The following is a 20,259-nucleotide window of genomic DNA, read 5'->3' as shown; positions in this document are numbered from 1 at the left end:
AGATTTTTTAAATAATTTTTTCAAGGGCGTACATAAGGCGTAGATATTTTAAATAATTTTTTCAAGGGCCTACATAAGGCGAAGATTTTTTAAATAATTTTTTCAAGGGCCTACATAAGGCGTAGATTTTTTAAATAATTTTTTCAAGGGCGTACATAAGGCGTAGATTTTTTAAATAATTTTTTCAAGGGCCTACATAAGGCGTAGATTTTTTAAATAATTTTTTTACAGGCCTACATAAGGCGTAGATATTTAAATAATTTTTTTACAGGCCTACATAAGGCGTAGATATTTAAATAATTTTTTTACAGGCCTACATAAGGCGAAGATTTTTTAAATAATTTTTTCAAGGGCCTACATAAGGCGTAGATTTTTTAAATAATTTTTTCAAGGGCCTACATAAGGCGTAGATTTTTTAAATAATTTTTTCAAGGGCCTACATAAGGCGTAGATTTTTTAAATAATTTTTGAAGGGCCTACTTAAGGCGTAGATTTTTTAAATATTTTTTTTTTCAAAGGACCTACATACGGCGTAGATTTTTAAAATAATTTTTTCAAGGGCCTACATAAGGCGTAGATTTTTTAAATAAGTTTATTTTTTAGATTTTTTTAAATAATTTTTTCAAGGGCCTACATAAGGCGTAGATTTTTTAAATAAGTTTATTTTTTAGATTTTTTTAAATAATTTTTTCAAGGGCCTACATAAGGCGTAGATTTTTTGAATAATTTTTTCAAGGGCCTACATAAGGCGTAGATTTTTTAAATAATTTTTGAAGGGCCTACTTAAGGCGTAGATTTTTTAAATATTTTTTTTTTCAAAGGACCTACATACGGCGTAGATTTTTTAAATAATTTTTTCAAGGGCCTACATAAGGCGTAGATTTTTTAAATAATTTTTTCAAGGGCGTACATAAGGCGTAGATATTTTAAATAATTTTTTCAAGGGCCTACATAAGGCGAAGATTTTTTAAATAATTTTTTCAAGGGCCTACATAAGGCGTAGATTTTTTAAATAATTTTTTCAAGGGCCTACATAAGGCGTAGATTTTTTAAATAATTTTTTCAAGGGCCTACATAAGGCGTAGATTTTTTAAATAATTTTTTCAAGGGCCTACATAAGGCGTAGATTTTTTAAATAATTTTTCCAAGGGCATACATAAGGCGTAGATTTTTTAAATAAGTTTATTTTTTAGATTTTTTTAAATAATTTTTTCAAGGGCCTACATAAGGCGTAGATTTTTTGAATAATTTTTTCAAGGGCCTACATAAGGCGTAGATTTTTTAAATAATTTTTGAAGGGCATACATAAGGCGTAGATTTTTTAAATATTTTTTTTTTCAAAGGACCTACATACGGCGTAGATTTTTTAAATAATTTTTTCAAGGGCCTACATAAGGCGTAGATTTTTTAAATAATTTTTTCAAGGGCGTACATAAGGCGTAGATATTTTAAATAATTTTTTCAAGGGCCTACATAAGGCGTAGATTTTTTAAATAATTTTTTCAAGGGCCTACATAAGGCGTAGATTTTTTAAATAAGTTTATTTTTTAGATTTTTTTAAATAATTTTTTCAAGGGCCTACATAAGGCGTAGATTTTTTAAATAATTTTTTCAAGCGCCTATATAAGGCGTAGATTTTTTAAATAATTTTTTCAAGCGCCTATATAAGGCGTAGATTTTTTAAATAATTTTTTCAAGGACCTACATAAGGCGTAGATTTTTTAAATAATTTTTTTCAAGGGCCTACATAAGGCGTAGATTTTTTAAATAATTTTTTCAAGGGCCTACATAAGGCGTAGATTTTTTAATAATTTTTCAAGGACCTACATAAGGCGTAGATTTTTTAATAATTTTTCAAGGACCTACATAAGGCGTAGATTTTTTAAATATTTTTTTCAAGGACCTACATAAGGCGTAGATTTTTTAAATAATTTTTTCAAGGGCCTACATAAGGCGTAGATTTTTTAAATAATTTTTTCAAGGGCCTACATAAGGCGTAGATTTTTTAAATAATTTTTTCAAGGGCCTACATAATTCGTAGATTTTTTAAATAATTTTTACAAGGGCCTACATAAGTCGTAGATTTTTTTAAATAATTTTTACAAGGGCCTACATAAGTCGTAGATTTTTTTAAAAAAATTTTTCAAGGGCCTACATAAGTCGTAGATTTTTTTAAATAATTTTTACAAGGGCCTACATAAGTCGTAGATTTTTTTAAAAAAATTTTTCAAGGGCCTACATAAGTCGTAGATTTTTTAAATAATTTTTATTTATTTAAAAAAATCCTAAAAATATAATTACAATTTATTACGGAAAATCTTTTCGAATATTTTGCATCCCTCCAAATTTTCAGCATAACCAGGCACAGCAATTTTGCACGCTTCATACCACCTAGCCACATTGGGATATTTACTCAAATCAAATTTAACCGAATCGAATGTGGTCACCGTCGATAACAACGAGATATCCGCAATAGTTACAAAATCGCCAGCAGCAAATTGTTTACCCTCCAATAGGGTGTTGAACATTTCAAATGCACGTTCAATATTTGTATACATTTTGGGATCGGCACGTTCTCCCCTCAACATTGTTGGATAAAAGTAATCGGCAAAACTTCTATATAATATTTCCAAATCAAATAACATACGATGTTGGACTATAGCACGAAGTTTTGGACATTTGGGATACCAATTGCCTGCCGCATCGAATTTTTCACATAAATACATCATAATGACACGAGATTCCCAGAGAACAAAATCACCATCGATCAGCGTGGGTACAGTGTGTTGTGGATTGATTTTGAGAAATTCAGGTGTCAAGTGTTCTGACTTGCGAAGATTCAGGAACTTCTTATTTAAGTCAACACCCAATGCCTGGGCAGTCATTAGCACTGCCCGGCAGGGAGCAGATGAGGGGATATAATATAAATCCATGACTGTAATTAATTATTATGTCAAAAATAATTCTTTCATTGAAAACTAATGGAAACTTACCTGGCGATTTTGAATAAATCGAAATTTCTTTTGAAATGAATTTTTTCTATGAAGTCAACATAAAAACACTCTCTTTGAGTGGCTACTCACAAGTTTTGTACTATTTCAACACTTCTTGCCGATAACAGGCTATCGCAGACAAGCGTATAGATTAAACAATGTCTATAACCCATTCACATAGTGCGGATGGTGGTAGTGTTGGTGACAGCATAAATTTGTATATAATTTAATCAGATTTTTATAACTACAAAATATATAGCGTTTTATTTACATATAACGGGTTAATTTGTATTGAAATGAAGTTTGAAAAGAATTTTAGAATAACATCGATATCGATTTCAATAAATGTGGAGTGTTATGATGGCTAATGATTGACATGCTAATTTTTTCACATTAGTCTATACGTTCATTGGTTAGGGAAACAGTGTATGTTCGACTGTCTGTCAAGTTGCAAGATCATACTTGAATCTTTAGAATCCAAGAGTTCCATTTAAATGATTTGACGCCGAAAAGAAAATCGTTTGTTGAACCAAAGAACGGAGAAAAGTCGAACCCGGGGGACGAAAATATATATGGAAGCTATATCTAAATTTGAACCGATTTTTCCCAATTTCAATAGGGTTCGTTCTTGGCCCAAGTAAGTGATCTATAACAAATTTCATCCAATTGGGATCATAAATGCGATCTGTACTTTGTTTACAATTTAACATGAACGGACGGACATGCATAAATCGATTTAAAAAGTGATTCTATTCATATTCTGCAAAGGAACCATCTCGTTTCCTTTCGCCTGTTACCAACATATGCACAAAGACATTATACCCTGTACCACAGAGTGGTGAAGGGCATAAAAATATCCACAAGGACTTGGGATAAAAGTAGGACATGTTTTACAAAAATATTCCTCATTTCGTTTGACTGAAGATATGCCAATAACTAGACCTATGACGCCAAGGATTTTCGTCCCACTCCAAAATTCCACCCCCCAAAATGTGGCTGCAAAGTAATTTACGTAATTTTCACCTTATCTCGATTTTTTTACCTCCACCATAGAAAGGGTAGTATATTAAGTTCGTTGAAGATACATAGAACACATGTCCGTCTGTTGTAATTAGGTTAGCCTCTAAGCGAATTGAGCTGGATCGCCAATAGTTGTCTTTTGTATGCAGTCAGATGAAATTCCAAAATTGGCTATATCGAGCCTCCATATAATGGTGGCGCCTAATTGTCAGGTATTTTGAAGGTGTTATTCAACCGAATTAGCTGTAATTTAGTATTTTTTGTTCCTATTGGGAATAAAACCTCTCTACTAAAATTTTTCAATATTGGACCACATCGAGGTCTACCCCCATATAAAGTTACTCAACAAAGTTATGATATTTTTGGGAGTTTTTGACCTGTTTTTCAACCAAATTGGCTGTAATTAAAAAAAGATCAAAATTGGTCACTTTTAAGGGAAGTCCCCATATAACATACCTCCAAAACTTCGATATTTTCGGGAGTATGGTCATATTTTAAACCTTATTGGTTCCTATTTGGTATTTCGGATTCAAATTGGGTTTCAAATCTCCCTACCAAAATGTTTTGATATTGGAGTAGACTGTTGCTGTTACTGCACTGTTGAACTCATGATAATGACATGTTTATATAGAGAGAGATTTTGCATAGCGTACCAAAATCGGTTTAGAACTATATATTCCTCTCATATTTGCGTTCGATTACCTTTATATGGTGCAACAAACTCCCAACTTACGAACTGAGAATATACATTATGCTTTGTCAAAATCGTTTAAGAATTAGATGTAGCTTCATGCGTATTTTTGCCGATTTTACATAAATGGTGCATCAAACTACCCAGCGGTTGAGATTTAAGATTTATAAACTGTGCTAATTTTTGTTTGAAGTCGGTTCAGACTAAGATGTAGGTCCTATATATATTTTCGTCGGATTTTATTTGAATGTCGCACCAAAGATACACAAATTTGCCCAGGCTACAGAAATGGTTTTAGAATAACGTATGTTATGTTTAATGACCGATTGGCCGATATATTCGACCGATTTGATCTAAATGGCGATGGAAATTTTGCCCTGAATATTAAAAAAAAATCAGGCCTATGACCCTGATGATCCCTCAAAGAATATTTAAAAAAAATATAGGGATATGACCCTGATGATCTCTCTAAAAATAGTTTTTTTTTTTTTAAAAAAATTCAGACAAAGCCTGATGATCCCTTCAAAAATAGTTTTTGAAAAATCCAAGCCTATGACCCCTATTTGTATACCATACCTGATGGTCCCTCTAAAAGTATTTTGTAAAGAAACCAGAACTGATGTTCTTCTAAAAATATTCTTCAAAAGTGCACGACCATTCTTACAAAAATCCACGCATATGACCCTGATTATCGCTCTAAAAATCCACGCATATGACCATGATGATCCCTCTAAACGAATTCCTTAAAAATCAAGCCTTTGCGCCATGATAGAACACCAGCTAACACAATGCATGTGCTTGGGTTTTTGGTCAAAAACAAAACCGATGCTATGCCTCATGCACCGTACATTGCCATCTCTGACTTTTTCCTCTTTCCAAAACCGATGATAGAAACCGATTGAGAGGATACAAGAAAAATTTACAAGGAACTGTCAGATGAATTATTTTTTGATCAGACCTCGTATACTTAACCTACTCAAGTCTAATGAATGAAGTCTAAAATGTATGAATATTCTGTATCGATACTATTCAATTTTTATCAGAGCTTGACTCATTTTTGTTTGCATATCAAATTGAAATTTAACGCTGATTAATAACATAATAATTCCATAAATCATATGCTGTAGATATCAGTAATCCCATGATATAGGTTATAAACACTAGTGCTTTATAAATAGACCTCGGATTTTGCATATTTTTTAATAATGAAGATATCGAAATTCTGATTGGACACAAATTCGTTTCAAAGGATTTAGAATTATTTGAAGGGTTCATATTTTTTAATTTTTTGCATATTTGCATATTTTGCATATGCACGAGATATGCAAAAAATATGCAAAATATGCAAAAAATATGCAAAATATGCAAAATATATGCAAAATATGCAAAAAATATGCAAAATATGCTAGGTCGATATGCAATAAATATGCAAAATATATGCATAAAATATGCAAAATATATGCAAAATATGCAAAAATATGCAAAATATGCAAAAATATGCATAATATGCAAACATATGCAAAATATATGCAAAATATGCAAACATATGCAAAATATGCAAACATATGCAAACATATGCAAAAATATATGCACAATATGCAAACATATGCAAAATATGCAAAATATATGCAAAATATGCAAAAATATGCAAAATATGCAAAAATATGCATAATATGCAAACATATGCAAAATATATGCAAAATATGCAAAATATGCAAACATATGCAAAATATGCAAAATATGCAAAAATATATGCACAATATGCAAAAAAATATGCACGGTGTGCTAGGTCGATATGCGAGAAATATGCAAAAAATATGAAAAATATTGGCAAAAATATGCAAAATATGAGCAACATATTTCACATATGCAATTATTTTAATCAAAAAAAAAAAAAAAAAAAAAAAAAAAAAAAAGATTTTTCATGGTAGTTTTCGAATTTGTGTGCTTTCTTTGTTTTTAACCTATAGAAATCTAATTTTGTATGTATGCGTTTCATGGTTCAACTGTTAGATTTTTGGGGCATTATGAAAAATTTGCTAAATATATGTATAAAACATGCAAACATATTTAACCGTTATATGGCGATATACTAAAACGTGGACCGATATATCCCACTTCCAATACCAAACATCCTAGGAGTAATAATAATATATGTGCAAAATTTCAAAGTTCTATCTTTAATAGTGCGACCTAGCATACCGTGCATATGTTTTGCATATATTTTGCATATTTTTGCATATTTTTGCATATTTTTGCATATTTTGCATATGTTTGCATATTTTTGCATATTTTGCATATTTTTCATATTTTTGCATATTTTGCATATTTTTGCATATTTTGCATATGTTTGCATATGTTTGCATATGTTTGCATATGTTTGCATATTTTTGCATATTTTGCATATTTTTGCATATTTTGCATATGTTTGCATATTTTGCATATATTTTGCATATTTTTGCATATTTTGCATATGTTTGCATATGTTTGCATATTTTTGCATATTTTGCATATGTTTTGCATATTTTGCATATTTTTGCATATTTTGCATATGTTTGCATATTTTGCATATTTTTGCATATTTTGCATATGTTTGCATATTTTGCATATTTTTGTATATTTTGCATATATTTTGCATATTTTTGCATATATTGCATATGTTTGCATATTTTGCATATGTTTGCATATTTTGCATATGTTTGCATATTTTTGCATATGTTTGCATATGTTTGCATATGTTTGCATATTTTGCATATATTTTGCATATTTTTGCATATTTTGCATATGTTTGCATATTTTGCATATGTTTGCATATTTTTGCATATTTTGCATATTTTTGCATATTTTGCATATGTTTGCATATTTTGCATATATTTTGCATATTTTTGCATATTTTGCATATGTTTGCATATTTTGCATATGTTTGCATATTTTTGCATATTTTGCATATGTTTTGCATATTTTGCATATTTTTGCATATTTTGCATATGTTTTATTTTGCATATTTTTGCATATTTTGCATATGTTTGCATATTTTGCATATTTTTGCATATTTTGCATATTTTTGCATATTTTGCATATCGACAATGCATATTTTGTATATTTTTTGCATATATTTAACGCATATCGACCTAGCATACCGTGCATATTTTTTGCATATTTTGCATATTTTTGCATATTTTGCATATTTTTTGCATATTTTGCATATTTTTTGCATATTTTGCATATTTTTTGCATATTTTGCATATTTTTTGCATATTTTGCATATTTTTTGCATATTTTTTGCATATATTTTGCATATTTTTTGCATATTTTTTGCATATTTTTGACATGACCCCAAATATCGATCAATTAAAGCATGAAACGCCTAAATACAAAATTTGAGTCCAATCGGATAAAGCATAAAAAATATGCAAAAATCCGAGGTCTATTTATAAATACATAGTTTGTTTTTGCTATTATCGGCAGTGTTTTGGACAAAGGTTAAATCTATATATTTTGGGAAATATACAATTAATCTATTCAAGCATGTATCTATCTTTAGTTTATTTGTAGTATCATATTACACTGTGTGACAAAAAAGCGAAATTATTTATGTGATATTTGCTCAGTTATACATAACAATACATCTCAATGAGGCCATTTGGCAGAAGTTGGACAGACGTCGCCTTAATTGAAAAAATAACAGGGCCCGATCCGAAATTTGTACAAGTGAGGTGGTCATTCAAAATACCTAAAACGCACCCGACCTTTATATTATATGCCCAGAGTTTCTTACTCTCTGAGGAATACGAAATTACAGAACTATTGTTTGGTTATTATTGTCTTTTTTTTTGAAAATTCGAATAGAAATAGCATCATGAACCCATCCCGAAAATTGACTGGGATTCTATGTGAAAACCATTGGCAAATATTTAATATTTTCTGCTAACAGCTATTTAATGATCCGAACACTCGCATTGCCGATATTGTAGCCATATAATAATTATCTTTTACCTATCTAAATTAAAATTTTTACAGGACTTTTATATGGAAGATATGTCAATATATACTCTGAAGAATCCTCTGAAGAATCATATTGAAACATTGGAGACGGAACAGATATTTAAATGAGTGTTGTGTAAAAATATTATCCAAAATACTCTGACTATTGTCCTGAAGCTCTTTCAAAAATGTGTATAGTCCTCCTAAAAATATTCTTCAAAAAGCCACACTTATTGATCAGAAAATATTCAAAAATCAGTGAGTTGAGCAGTATAGTCGGACAGAGCGACCGTATGTTAACCTAAACAACTACCACGGAATGTTAATTTTCTGCGGATCAATACTTCACGATATTTGCACCATCATGACCGATTATAGGTCAATATCTCCTCTTTCTCACCCAGGCATATTATTCCTGGGTGATTCGACCCGCTGTTTATTGACCCAGCATTATCAAAACAGTCCTTCAAATTAGTTGGCCAGATACCCTTCCCAAAGTGGATCTTTAGATGGGGTTATACCCAAAAAATTGACCTATAATTTGGTAGGAAGGTTTGATAATTCTTCTAAACGTGTTTGCAAAATACAGAATAATAGAGGTTACGGTTATAGGGGGCTATTCTGAAACATTAATCACTATTGACATTTTTTGATAGAGGAAATAAAGATTTATAACGTAAAAAATGCAAATTTGGGAGCTACCCTAAAAAGTTGATTAATATGATTCAGTTTTGGTAGGAAGCCTGAGGAAGCCTTCTGACCCTATAGAAGGCGTGGATTTTTAAAGATTATTTTTTCTGTCCCATGGAAGGCGTGGATTTTAAAAGAATATATTTCTAACCCATGGAAGGCGTGGATTTTAAAAGAATATTTTTCTGACCCATGGAAGGCGGGGATTTTAAAAGTATATTTTTCTGACCCATAGAAGGCGTGGATTTTAAAAGTATATTTTTCTGACCCATGGAAGGCGTGGATTTTAAAAGAATATTTTTCTGACCCTTTATGAGACGTGGATTTTTAAAGAAAAATTTTTTTCTGAGCCTTTAGAAGTCGTGGATTTTTAAAGAAAATTTTTTTCTAAGCCTTTAGAAGGCGTGGATTTTTTAAAGAACAATTTTTTCTGATCCTTTAGAAGGCTTGGATTTTTAAAGAAAATTATTTTCTGAGCCTTTGGATGGCGTGGATTTTCAAAGAAAATTATTTTCTGAGCCTATAGAAGGCGTGGATTTTTTAAGAAAATTATTTTCTGAGCCTTTAGAAGGCGTGGATTTTTAAAGAAAATTATTTTCTGAGCCTTTAGAAGGCGTGGATTTTTAAAGAAAATTATTTTCTGCCCCTTTAGAAGGCGTGGATTTTTAAAGAAAATTATTTTCTGAGCCTTTAGATGGCGTGGACACTTCCCAAGGTCATTCATAGCCTCGTTTTTGTTGTACAGTGTTTACAATCAAAATATATTTCCGTGAATTCCAAACACAAGTATGTGATATGATTTCGAAGTGTTCAAATGATAATTTAGCCATGATACGAACTATTGATGACAAACATGGCGATTATATTTGCACACCGCTATTATTCCACCAACATCAAACAAATAGCAAAAACCAACCAAGTCGATTAATAAAGTGTTAATCATAGTTTTTTTTTCTTCTTCTATTGTTGTTGAATGAAGTTTGGAAAATAACTTTTGTAACATATCGACGATAGGAGAACTTTACGTCATATAAACATGTTCCACAATCTTATCGGGCGGTATGATAACATAACATAAATATACCACTTTTGTGTTTGATAATCCTCAATAAATAATTGGCCCAACAAACATCGGTTCGGAACGATTCGACAAGTTATTTTATAAAGACATTTTCACGGGGAGACACCTATTTGCGAGAACACAGGTAGAAAAACAATCAAATATTTATATAACGAAAAATTCTTATTATATTTTCCGCTTAATGAAATCGATTGCAATTCCAGATCAATAAGAAAATAAATCATGGATTTCTATTATATGCCTCCGTCTCCCCCATGCCGTGCTGTGGATATGTGCGCCAAGGCTGTTGGTGTCACTTTGAACAAGAAAGTCTTGCACCTGATGGACGGTGAACATATGAATCCCGATTTCGTCAAATTGAATCCCCAACACTGCATCCCCACCATTGTCGATGATGGTTTCGTTCTATGGGAATCCCGTCCCATTCTCATCTACTTGGCTGAGAAATATGACAAGAGCGGTCTGTTGTACCCTAAAGTACCCAAAACCAAGGCCATCATCAATCAACGTTTGTACTTCGATATGAGCGTATTCTTCACCAGCTTCATGGATTACTATCGCCCCATTATGATGTTCCACCAACCACCAAATCCCGAAAAATTCAAGGAAATTGAAAAGGCCTTTGAGCTTTTGGACACCTTCTTGACTGCCAAGCCTTATGTTGCCGATACCGATACATACACCATTGCTGATATTTCGCTGCTTTCGACCATGACTAACTTCGATATGGCCGGTTTCGATTACAGCAAATATCCCAATGTGGCCAAATGGTACGCCAACTGCAAACAGGTTATCCCTGGCTATGAAGAAAATGTTATCGACTGCAACGATATGAAATATTTCAAACCCAGAAACCAGCAATGAGAGGCAAATGCAACATCAAATGCAAAAGAGAGGGAATGAGAGAAGGAAATCCATGTTTGGCTTGAAGTTACTCGCGATAGTCTATATTTTCTTATATTAAGAAGAAAAAAATATCTGTAACATGACTTTAACCTGAAAGATAAAAAATATTCTTTTAAAAATCCACGCATAGGATAGGGCTTCAAACATATTCTTTTAAAAATCCACGCATAGGATAGGTCTTCAAAAATATTCTTTTAAAAATCCACGCATAGGATAGGTCTTCAAAAATATTCTTTTAAAAATCCACGCTTAGGATAGGCCTCGAAAAATATTCATTTCAAAATTCACGCTTAGGATAGGCCTCGAAAAATATTCATTTCAAAATCCACGCTTAGGTAGGCCTCGAAAAATATTCTTTCAAAATTCACGCTTAGGATAGGCTTCGAAAAATATTCTTTCAAAATCCACGCTTAGGATAGGCCTCGAAAAATATTCATTTCAAAATCCACGCTTAGGATAGGCCTCGAAAAATATTCTTTCAAAATCCACGCTTAGGATAGGCCTCGAAAAATATTCATTTCAAAATCCACGCTTAGGATAGGCCTCGAAAAATATTCATTTCAAAATCCACGCTTAGGATAGGCCTCGAAAAATATTCATTTCAAAATCCACGCTTAGGATAGGCCTCGAAAAAAATTCATTTCAAATCCACGCTTAGGATAGACCTCGAAAAATATTCTTTTAAAAATCCACGCATAGGATAGGTCTTCAAAAATATTCTTTTAAAAATCCACGCTTAGGATAGGCCTCGAAAAATATTCATTTCAAAATCCACGCTTAGGATAGGCCTCGAAAAATATGCATTTCAAAATCCACGTTTTGAATAGGCCTCGAAAAATATTCATTTCAAAATCCACGCTTAGGTAGGCCTCGAAAAATATTCATTTCAAAATTCACGCTTAGGATAGGCTTCGAAAAATATTAATTTCAAAATCCACGCTTAGGATAGGCCTCGAAAAATATTCATTTCAAAATCCACGCTTAGGATAGGCCTCGAAAAATATTAATTTCAAAATCCACGCTTAGGATAGGCCTCGAAAAATATTCATTTCAAAATCCACGCTTAGTATAGGCCTCGAAAAATAGGCCTCGAAAAATATTCATTTCAAAATCCACGCTTAGGATAGGCCTCGAAAAATATTCATTTCAAAATCCACGCTTAGGATAGGCCTCGAAAAAAATTCATTTCAAATCCACGCTTAGGATAGACCTCGAAAAATATTCTTTTAAAAATCCACGCATAGGATAGGTCTTCAAAAATATTCTTTTAAAAATCCACGCTTAGGATAGGCCTCGAAAAATATTCATTTCAAAATTCACGCTTAGGATAGGCCTCGAAAAATATTCATTTCAAAATCCACGCTTAGGTAGGCCTCGAAAAATATTCATTTCAAAATTCACGCTTAGGATAGGCTTCGAAAAATATTAATTTCAAAATCCACGCTTAGGATAGGCCTCGAAAAATATTCTTTAAAAAATCCACGCCTCAGATAGGCCTCGAAAAATATTATTTAAAAAATCCACACCTCAGATAGGCCTGGGCCTTAGTTAAACCTCGAAAAATATTCGTTAAAAAATCCACGCCTCAGATAGGCCTCGGTCTTAGATAGGCCTCGAAAAATATTCTTTAAAAAATCCACGCCTCAGATAGGCCTCGAAAAAAATTCATTTCAAATCCACGCTTAGGATAGACCTCGAAAAAAATATTCTTTTAAAAATCCACGCATAGGATAGGTCTTCAAAAATATTCTTTTAAAAATCCACGCTTAGGATAGGCCTCGAAAAATATTCATTTCAAAATCCACGCTTAGGATAGGCCTCGAAAAATATGCATTTCAAAATCCACGTTTTGAATAGGCCTCGAAAAATATTCATTTCAAAATCCACGCTTAGGTAGGCCTCGAAAAATATTCATTTCAAAATTCACGCTTAGGATAGGCTTCGAAAAATATTCTTTCAAAATCCACGCTTAGGATAGGCCTCGAAAAATATTCATTTCAAAATCCACGCTTAGGATAGGCCTCGAAAAATATTAATTTCAAAATCCACGCTTAGGATAGGCCTTGAAAAATATTCATTTAAAAATCCACACTTAGTATATGCCTCGAAAAATATTCATTTAAAAATCCACACTTAGGATAGGCCTCGAAAAATATTATTTTAAAAATCCACGCATGGGATAGCCCTTGAAAAATATTCATTTAAAAATCCACACTTAGTATAGGCCTCGAAAAATATTCATTTCAAAATCCACGCTTAGGATAGGCCTCGAAAAATATTCATTTCAAAATTTACGCCTGGGATAGGCGTCGAAAAATATTCATTTCAAAATCCACGCTTGGGATAGGCCTCGAAAAATATTCATTTCAAAATCCACGCTTAGGATAGGCCTCGAAAAATATTCATTTCAAAATTTACGCCTGGGATAGGCGTCGAAAAATATTCATTTCAAAATCCACGCTTGGGATAGGCCTCGAAAAATATTCATTTCAAAATCCACTCTTATGATAGGCATCGAAAAATATTCATTTCAAAATCTACGCTTAGGATAGGCCTCGAAAAATATGCATTTCAAAATCCACGTTTTGAATATGCCTCGAAAAATATTCATTTCAAAATCCACGTTTTGAATATGCCTCGAAAAATATTCATTTCAAAATCCACGCTTAGGATAGGCATCGAAAAATATTCATTTCAAAATCCACGGTTAGGACAGGCCTCGAAAAATATTCATTTCAAAATCCACGCTTTGGATAGGCCTCGAAAAATATTCATTTCAAAATCCACGCTTGGGATAGGCCTCGAAAAATATTCATTTCAAAATCCACGCTTAGGATAGGCCTCGAAAAAAAATAATTTCAAAATCCACTCTTATGATAGGCATAGAAAAATATTAATTTAAAAATCCACACTTAGGATAGGCCTCGTTTAAAAATCCACGCTTGGGATAATTTAAAAATCCATCCCTATTTCGAGGATAGGTCTCGAAAAATATTATTTTATAAATCCACGCTTAAGAGAGGCCTCAAAAAATATTCTTTTAAAAATCCACTCCTATTTCAAGGATAGGCCTCAAAAAATATTAATTTAAAAATCCACGCCTATTGTGAAGATAGGCATTGAAAAATATTAATTTTAAAATCCACGCCCATTGTGAGGATAGGCCTCGAAAAAAATAATTTAAAAATCCACGCCTATTGTGAGGACAGGCCTTGAAAAATATTCTTTTAAAAATCTACACCTTCAAAAAATTTTATTTAGAAAGATATTTCTTTGTAATTTTATGTACGAACATTTTTCTCTGAGTTTAATAGAAACAAATATATATTTTTTTACAAACTAGTTTCAATTATAACCCACACAATGCCGGTATTTGTACCGCCATTCACTTAAATCTGGACACATTTTCACTTCCACATGCATTTTAAAGTGGTTCACCCTCTATTACCGATTTGAAGGTGATGATAAAAACTGTGTGGAATGTTTGAATACTGAAACAAAAAATAATTTGGGTCACTAGAGAAAATCATTCCTGACATGTGGTACTCGTCCTCCTACTCTAGTATTCTAGTTAAGGAATCAAAGTATGTAAGGAATTTTGAATGCGGGTATTAAACACATACACATAGATGTGTAAACCGACATGACAGAAGTTATATGGACAAAAAATATTAACAATATTATGGTTCAACCTATTTTGTATATTTAGTGTTTTAATGTTAACTGAACGTAATTGGCATATTTTGAAAACTCCATTCAGGTAAACACCAAAACAATTTTATGGGAAAAATGAAAAGGTTGCAGGTATAAATGGTGGTCCATGGTACAACAACACATTTCTATATGCAATTCCGTTCCGTATTCAATCTTCTATTTATGTATATATCCATTCTTTTTTGTACATCCCTAGAAGTGGTCACTATTTTTAAATTATAAATCTGATAAAATGTCAAAGTAGTACTGATTTAATTCGCATTTTGCAAATACTTCAAACGAGCTGAAAAAGACAGAAAAATTACTCCATCCCACGTAAAATCCGTAGACTTGGTACAATATAGCTAGTAAATTTAGGTATCCTGAGCAAAAAATAATCAATACATATGCATGTTTTTACATATTTCACAATATAGATTCTGATAGGTATTTTGAGGTATTCTTCGCGGTATTCTTCGGTAGTTCGGATTTATGGAAGCTGGCAGATTTATATGTCCCCATCCTTATGGCTAATGAAATATGTGCATCATCGAAATATTGGTTTTAGACCCCATGTTTCTTTGGACCAAATATGTTTCAAACAACTTTGAGTAGATTAATCAGTTCGTCCGTCTTTCTGGCAGGCTGGTGCACACGATAACACTCGAAGGGAGTAACCGATTTCATCCAAACTTTACATATCGTTATTTCTTTCAAACTTTGTTCAAATTCGGAAATTCCTGGACAATAGGATGAAAGAAAAGATCGTTTAATATTTAGGGGATGAAATGGACCAAATACTAAATTTTTGTCGGGTTTTCTGGTCGCTCCAGAGGTCGCAATAATGGCCCGAACATCGTGAAATTTTGCATGGAGAAGGGGATCCGGCCAAAGAATAAGCATGCCTGTTTTTATAAAGATCGGTCAATATTTAGCGGGTCAAATGGACCCTGAATTTTGTGTGAAAAATTACAAAATTTGTATTCTATAGCGTATATATTTACCCCTGAAGGACATAGACCCGAGAAGTTTATATTATATCCAAGACGAGTGGTTGACCTTTAAATTAAGACCAATTATATTGTTGTATGTGCTCGGATGTGGGAGTTACGCCTAAATATTTACAGGTATCTCCGTATCCGTATATTATTTTGTAACCCATTATCACTCTAGAGAGCGGAACTATAGCGCTGATCGCTTTGAAATTTTCCATGAGGTTCCAGTTATGGTCAAGGACAACGCCTATAATTTTCGGTGATGATCAGATAATAATTTTGGAATGAGGTGGACCGAAAACTTAATTTTTTGTGTTATTTTCGAGTCAATCTATAGACCATAAATGAAAGCCGAACATCACAACACAACCCACGGTGAAGGGAATTTGGACAATAGCTGTACTGAATACTCGTAATATTCAGAAAATATGTCAGTGTGAGGAAGAGGAGCTGTTTACCTCTAATCGGGCAAGAGGGTGCAAATATCACGAAATATTGCCCAGGCTCGGTATAAACCATCCGCAGAGAATTTGAGTTCCGTGGTAGTTGTGTAGGGTATCGTATGGTCGGCCCCGTCCGACTCTACTACTCCGCTTACTGGTTTTGATTTGTGTTTTCCTCTTCTTCGTTATGTCTTGTATCGTTTCTTCTTATCTACTTACGTGTTCATGTTCTGCGTCTTTAGAACAACCATACACAAGGTTAAACATTCGGTTGGGCTTGTTGTTCGTATCAACACTTGTTTGTTATATTGTATTTAGCATTAATATCGAAATAGTTTGGAAAATACATATGCGAATTTTGTAACACCAATGCAGAGGTCAGTTAGAGTGTCTGAAATAAAGAAACAATGAAATGCAACACTAGTCACAATCGAGTGAGTGGAAAGTCGGCGGTTGTTAGCAAACAGATACAGTAGTCAAGCAACATAACAAACACCATGTAATGGGAGAGAACAGACAGCTGAACAACGAATGGTGAATGTTTTTTTTTTTTTTTTTTTGTTTTGGACAGGACTACACTTTTTATGTGAGAGAGTGAGAGACAAGAAACATTATAGTATACAGTGATAAAGTACAGTGAAATAGGAAAATTGTTGTGATATGTGTGTATGATTCGGTACCTAATATCAATTTTATTGAAGTCAAAATGGGAAGATATATGTACGGATCGCGATATATTGCCTTGCCTAGGAATATATTATTAAATGGTCGGCATCGTCCTACTATTTTTCCTCCTCTCACTGGTTGTTCGTATGTTCAAATTCCTGGCCGAATTTTTCAACCTAAGTGTGTGAAATAGGATATTTTCTCAGATCATATTAGACAATTTACCGATAAAAGCTTCTCAATCAGAGAGTGTATGAGATTTTTTTTACTCAAAATAAAACCTGATATAGCGAACAATTTTGCATCATTAACTCAAAAATCACGATTTTTGATTTATGCCGGTCTTACAGGAAATGAGCGACATAAATTTCATTTTTCTTATCAACATTTTCTGGGGGTATGTTATAAATTGACTGATTTCATTTGGCTATAAAATTAATTGTAGTACAGCTATTTTTTTAATAAATTACGAAATAAACAAATGGGAGAGGACACAACATTACTCTACACATTTTTACAATAATCTTCTCTTGCCTGTCTCTTCAGTAGATATTAAAAAATTATCTGAAAACAGTTGAGCAGTTAAAATCTTTCCTCAACACAAAATATTTAGAATTCACAATTAGTCAGTTGTGAATCATCTAACAGAGCACACATCGGATTCCTAACAAAAAGGTAGGCTAGTTAATAGAAAAAATTATAGGTGTATAGTATTCTTTTTTATCAGCACGTTCGCTGTATTAATGTTAATACATTCGTTTAATTAACTAATTGGACCCAATCATTATTACTCGAATGTGTTCAATTGTATGAAATAAGAAGAAATTGAATTTCGTAAAATTTTCGTTGCAAAATGTTTACTTCGTGAACTTATGGGTTAATAGAATATTTCAAATAAAATGCAATCTGTTCCGCTTACGGACAATATAGACTACAATGTTAAATGAAAAAAAAATAAATTCCACCAATTAATTTCAATTTATTTTTTTTCTCCAGCTATGGATTTCTATTATTTACCCCTTTCAGCACCATGTCGTTCGGTGATAATGACAGCCAAAGCTCTAGGCATAGAGCTAAACAAAAAACTTCTAAATCTCTTCGAGGGCGAACATTTAAAACCAGAATTTTTGAAAATCAATCCCCAACACACCATTCCAACGCTTGTGGATAATGGTTTCGCCCTATGGGAATCTCGTGCCATTATGATCTATTTGGTTGAGAAATATGGCAAAAAGGACGATCCCCTATATCCAAGCTGTCCCAAGAAACGTGCCCTGATCAATCAACGTCTCTATTTCGATATGGGAACTTTATATAAAAGTTATGCCGATTATGCTTATCCACAATTTCGTGAAAATAAACCTGCTGATCCTGAGTTGTTTAAGAAATTTGAAACTGCCTTGGAGTTTTTGAATACATTCTTATCGCAATCAAAATATGCTGCTGGTGATTGTCTTACTTTGGCTGATTTAGCCCTTTTGGCTTCTGTCAGTACATTTGATGTGGTCCAAATGGATCTTAAAAAATATGAACATCTATGGCGTTGGTATTCGATGCTTAAAGAAACTGCCCCCGGGGCGGATGAAAATTGGGCTGGTTGTTTGGAAATGAAAAAGTATTTTAAAAAGTGAATAAATTAGATGTTAGTTTTTTTGTGTGATTTTGAAATTGTATTCTAAATTTCTGTAGAGATATTAAAAAATATAATTATTTTGAAATATTAAAATGTTGGCCTTTCTTTTATATGGAAGATTCTTGGGATTGTACCCTACACAACTATTTTGTGAGAGTATTATAAGTGTGCCAAGAAATAAAAATAAAAGAAATATTTCGTATATTATATGAATATGGTTTAGAAGGTGTTGTTACTGTCCGGATTTCTGCATTTTATGAATTCAATTCATAAAACTTTTAATACTGGTTTTTTGCCAAAGAGTTAGGAGTTTTTTGGTGGTGGTGGCGGTTTTCTATGGCACAGAAAATATTTGTTAATTTTGTTACTCGTATCAACATTTATTTGATATATTTTTTTCAGCATTTATATCGAAATAATTTGGAAAATACATATACGAATTTTATAACACAAATACAGGGGACGGTAAGAGTGTCTGAAAAAAATAAAAACAATGGAATGAAAAGCTAGTCACAATCGAGTGGGTGGAAAGTTGGTGGTTGTTAGCAACTGAACAGTAGTCGAGTAAAAGTAACAAATTTGTTGTTTGGGGAGAGAGGAGACGATAGCAAAATACAGCCGAAAAATTAATAGTGGTTGGTTCTTGGAAGGAATACATTTATTTTGTCAAAAGGAAGAGAGAGAGAGGAAAAATGAGTAGGGCGAAGTAGGAAAATAGTTGTGATATTAATGAAATCTTTACAGTTTTTGTGGAAAAATATTGGGTTTCTCATGATTATAAGAATTTTTACATGTATTCTAAGCGAGGTACATGCACAATATGGTACAAATTAATTAAGAATGAAGTTATGAAAATATTCATAAATTTTTTTCTGTGTGTTTGTGATTTGTTACGCCACGAAGTATTGGTTCTAGAGCCACCTTTTAGTATGCCGATCATCATATCTAGACTAGCTGAAATTTTACACTAGTTTCGGTATCAGTCTCATATGACACCTATGGTTTCTGATAATGGCCGGAAAATACTTAGGGAATGAAATGGACCCAACTTTTATGTTTGCCTGGTCGCTATAGAGACCAGAGAAAGTGATATGATGTCGTTCATAATATTCGTTTAATATTTAGTGGACCAAATGGGAGAATCTTGTATGCAAAAGTACAAAATTTGTATTTAATGGCATAATATATTTGCCACACCAATTAACAGAAAAAATAGAATGGATCGAATTTCCATATGCGAAGCCTTGGCCAAACGGAATGAGATAGACACACTTCTTAAACGGATGGTGACTGGAGATGAGAAATGGATCACATACGATAACTCTGTGCGGAAACGATCGTGGTCAAAGAACGGTGAAGCACCTCAAGCGGTGTCCAAACCGGGACTTACCTCCAGGAAGGTTCTGCTATGCAGGAAGTGGATTATTTATTATGAATTGCTTCCATATGGCTAAATGCTAAATT

At 32.6% G+C, this 20,259-nt stretch overlaps 3 protein-coding genes across 3 annotated transcripts; 2 read left to right on the top strand and 1 right to left on the bottom strand.

Moving 5' to 3' along the window:
• Positions 1 to 2,297: 2,297 nt before the first annotated feature.
• Positions 2,298 to 2,933, bottom strand: LOC133328047 (glutathione S-transferase 1-1-like). The gene has a single exon (XM_061536596.1). It carries the CDS (start codon positions 2,931 to 2,933, stop codon positions 2,298 to 2,300), a length of 636 nt encoding a protein of 211 aa, XP_061392580.1.
• A 7,748-nt stretch (positions 2,934 to 10,681) lies between these two features.
• On the top strand, positions 10,682 to 11,323 carry LOC133328045 (glutathione S-transferase 1-like). The gene has a single exon (XM_061536594.1). The coding sequence runs from the start codon at positions 10,682 to 10,684 to the stop codon at positions 11,321 to 11,323; it is 642 nt and encodes a 213-aa protein (XP_061392578.1).
• A 6,831-nt stretch (positions 11,324 to 18,154) lies between these two features.
• On the top strand, positions 18,155 to 18,793 carry LOC133328046 (glutathione S-transferase 2). Its single transcript, XM_061536595.1, has one exon. It carries the CDS (start codon positions 18,161 to 18,163, stop codon positions 18,791 to 18,793), a length of 633 nt encoding a protein of 210 aa, XP_061392579.1. The 5' UTR covers positions 18,155 to 18,160.
• Positions 18,794 to 20,259: the final 1,466 nt, after the last annotated feature.

This window comes from Musca vetustissima, unplaced genomic scaffold, assembly GCF_032173495.1.
Source record: "Musca vetustissima isolate MV318-11 ecotype Yass unplaced genomic scaffold, APGP_CSIRO_Mvet_v1 utg84077, whole genome shotgun sequence".
NCBI lineage: Eukaryota > Metazoa > Arthropoda > Insecta > Diptera > Muscidae > Musca > Musca vetustissima.
This window is presented reverse-complemented; position numbering and strand designations above follow the sequence as displayed.

Excerpts from the sequence above, each read along its gene's own strand:
- LOC133328046 (XM_061536595.1), top strand. The coding sequence starts at position 18,161 with ATGGATTTCTATTATTTACCCCTTTCAGCACCATGTCGTTCGGTGATA.
- LOC133328047 (XM_061536596.1), bottom strand. The coding sequence starts at position 2,933 with ATGGATTTATATTATATCCCCTCATCTGCTCCCTGCCGGGCAGTGCTA.
- LOC133328045 (XM_061536594.1), top strand. The coding sequence starts at position 10,682 with ATGGATTTCTATTATATGCCTCCGTCTCCCCCATGCCGTGCTGTGGAT.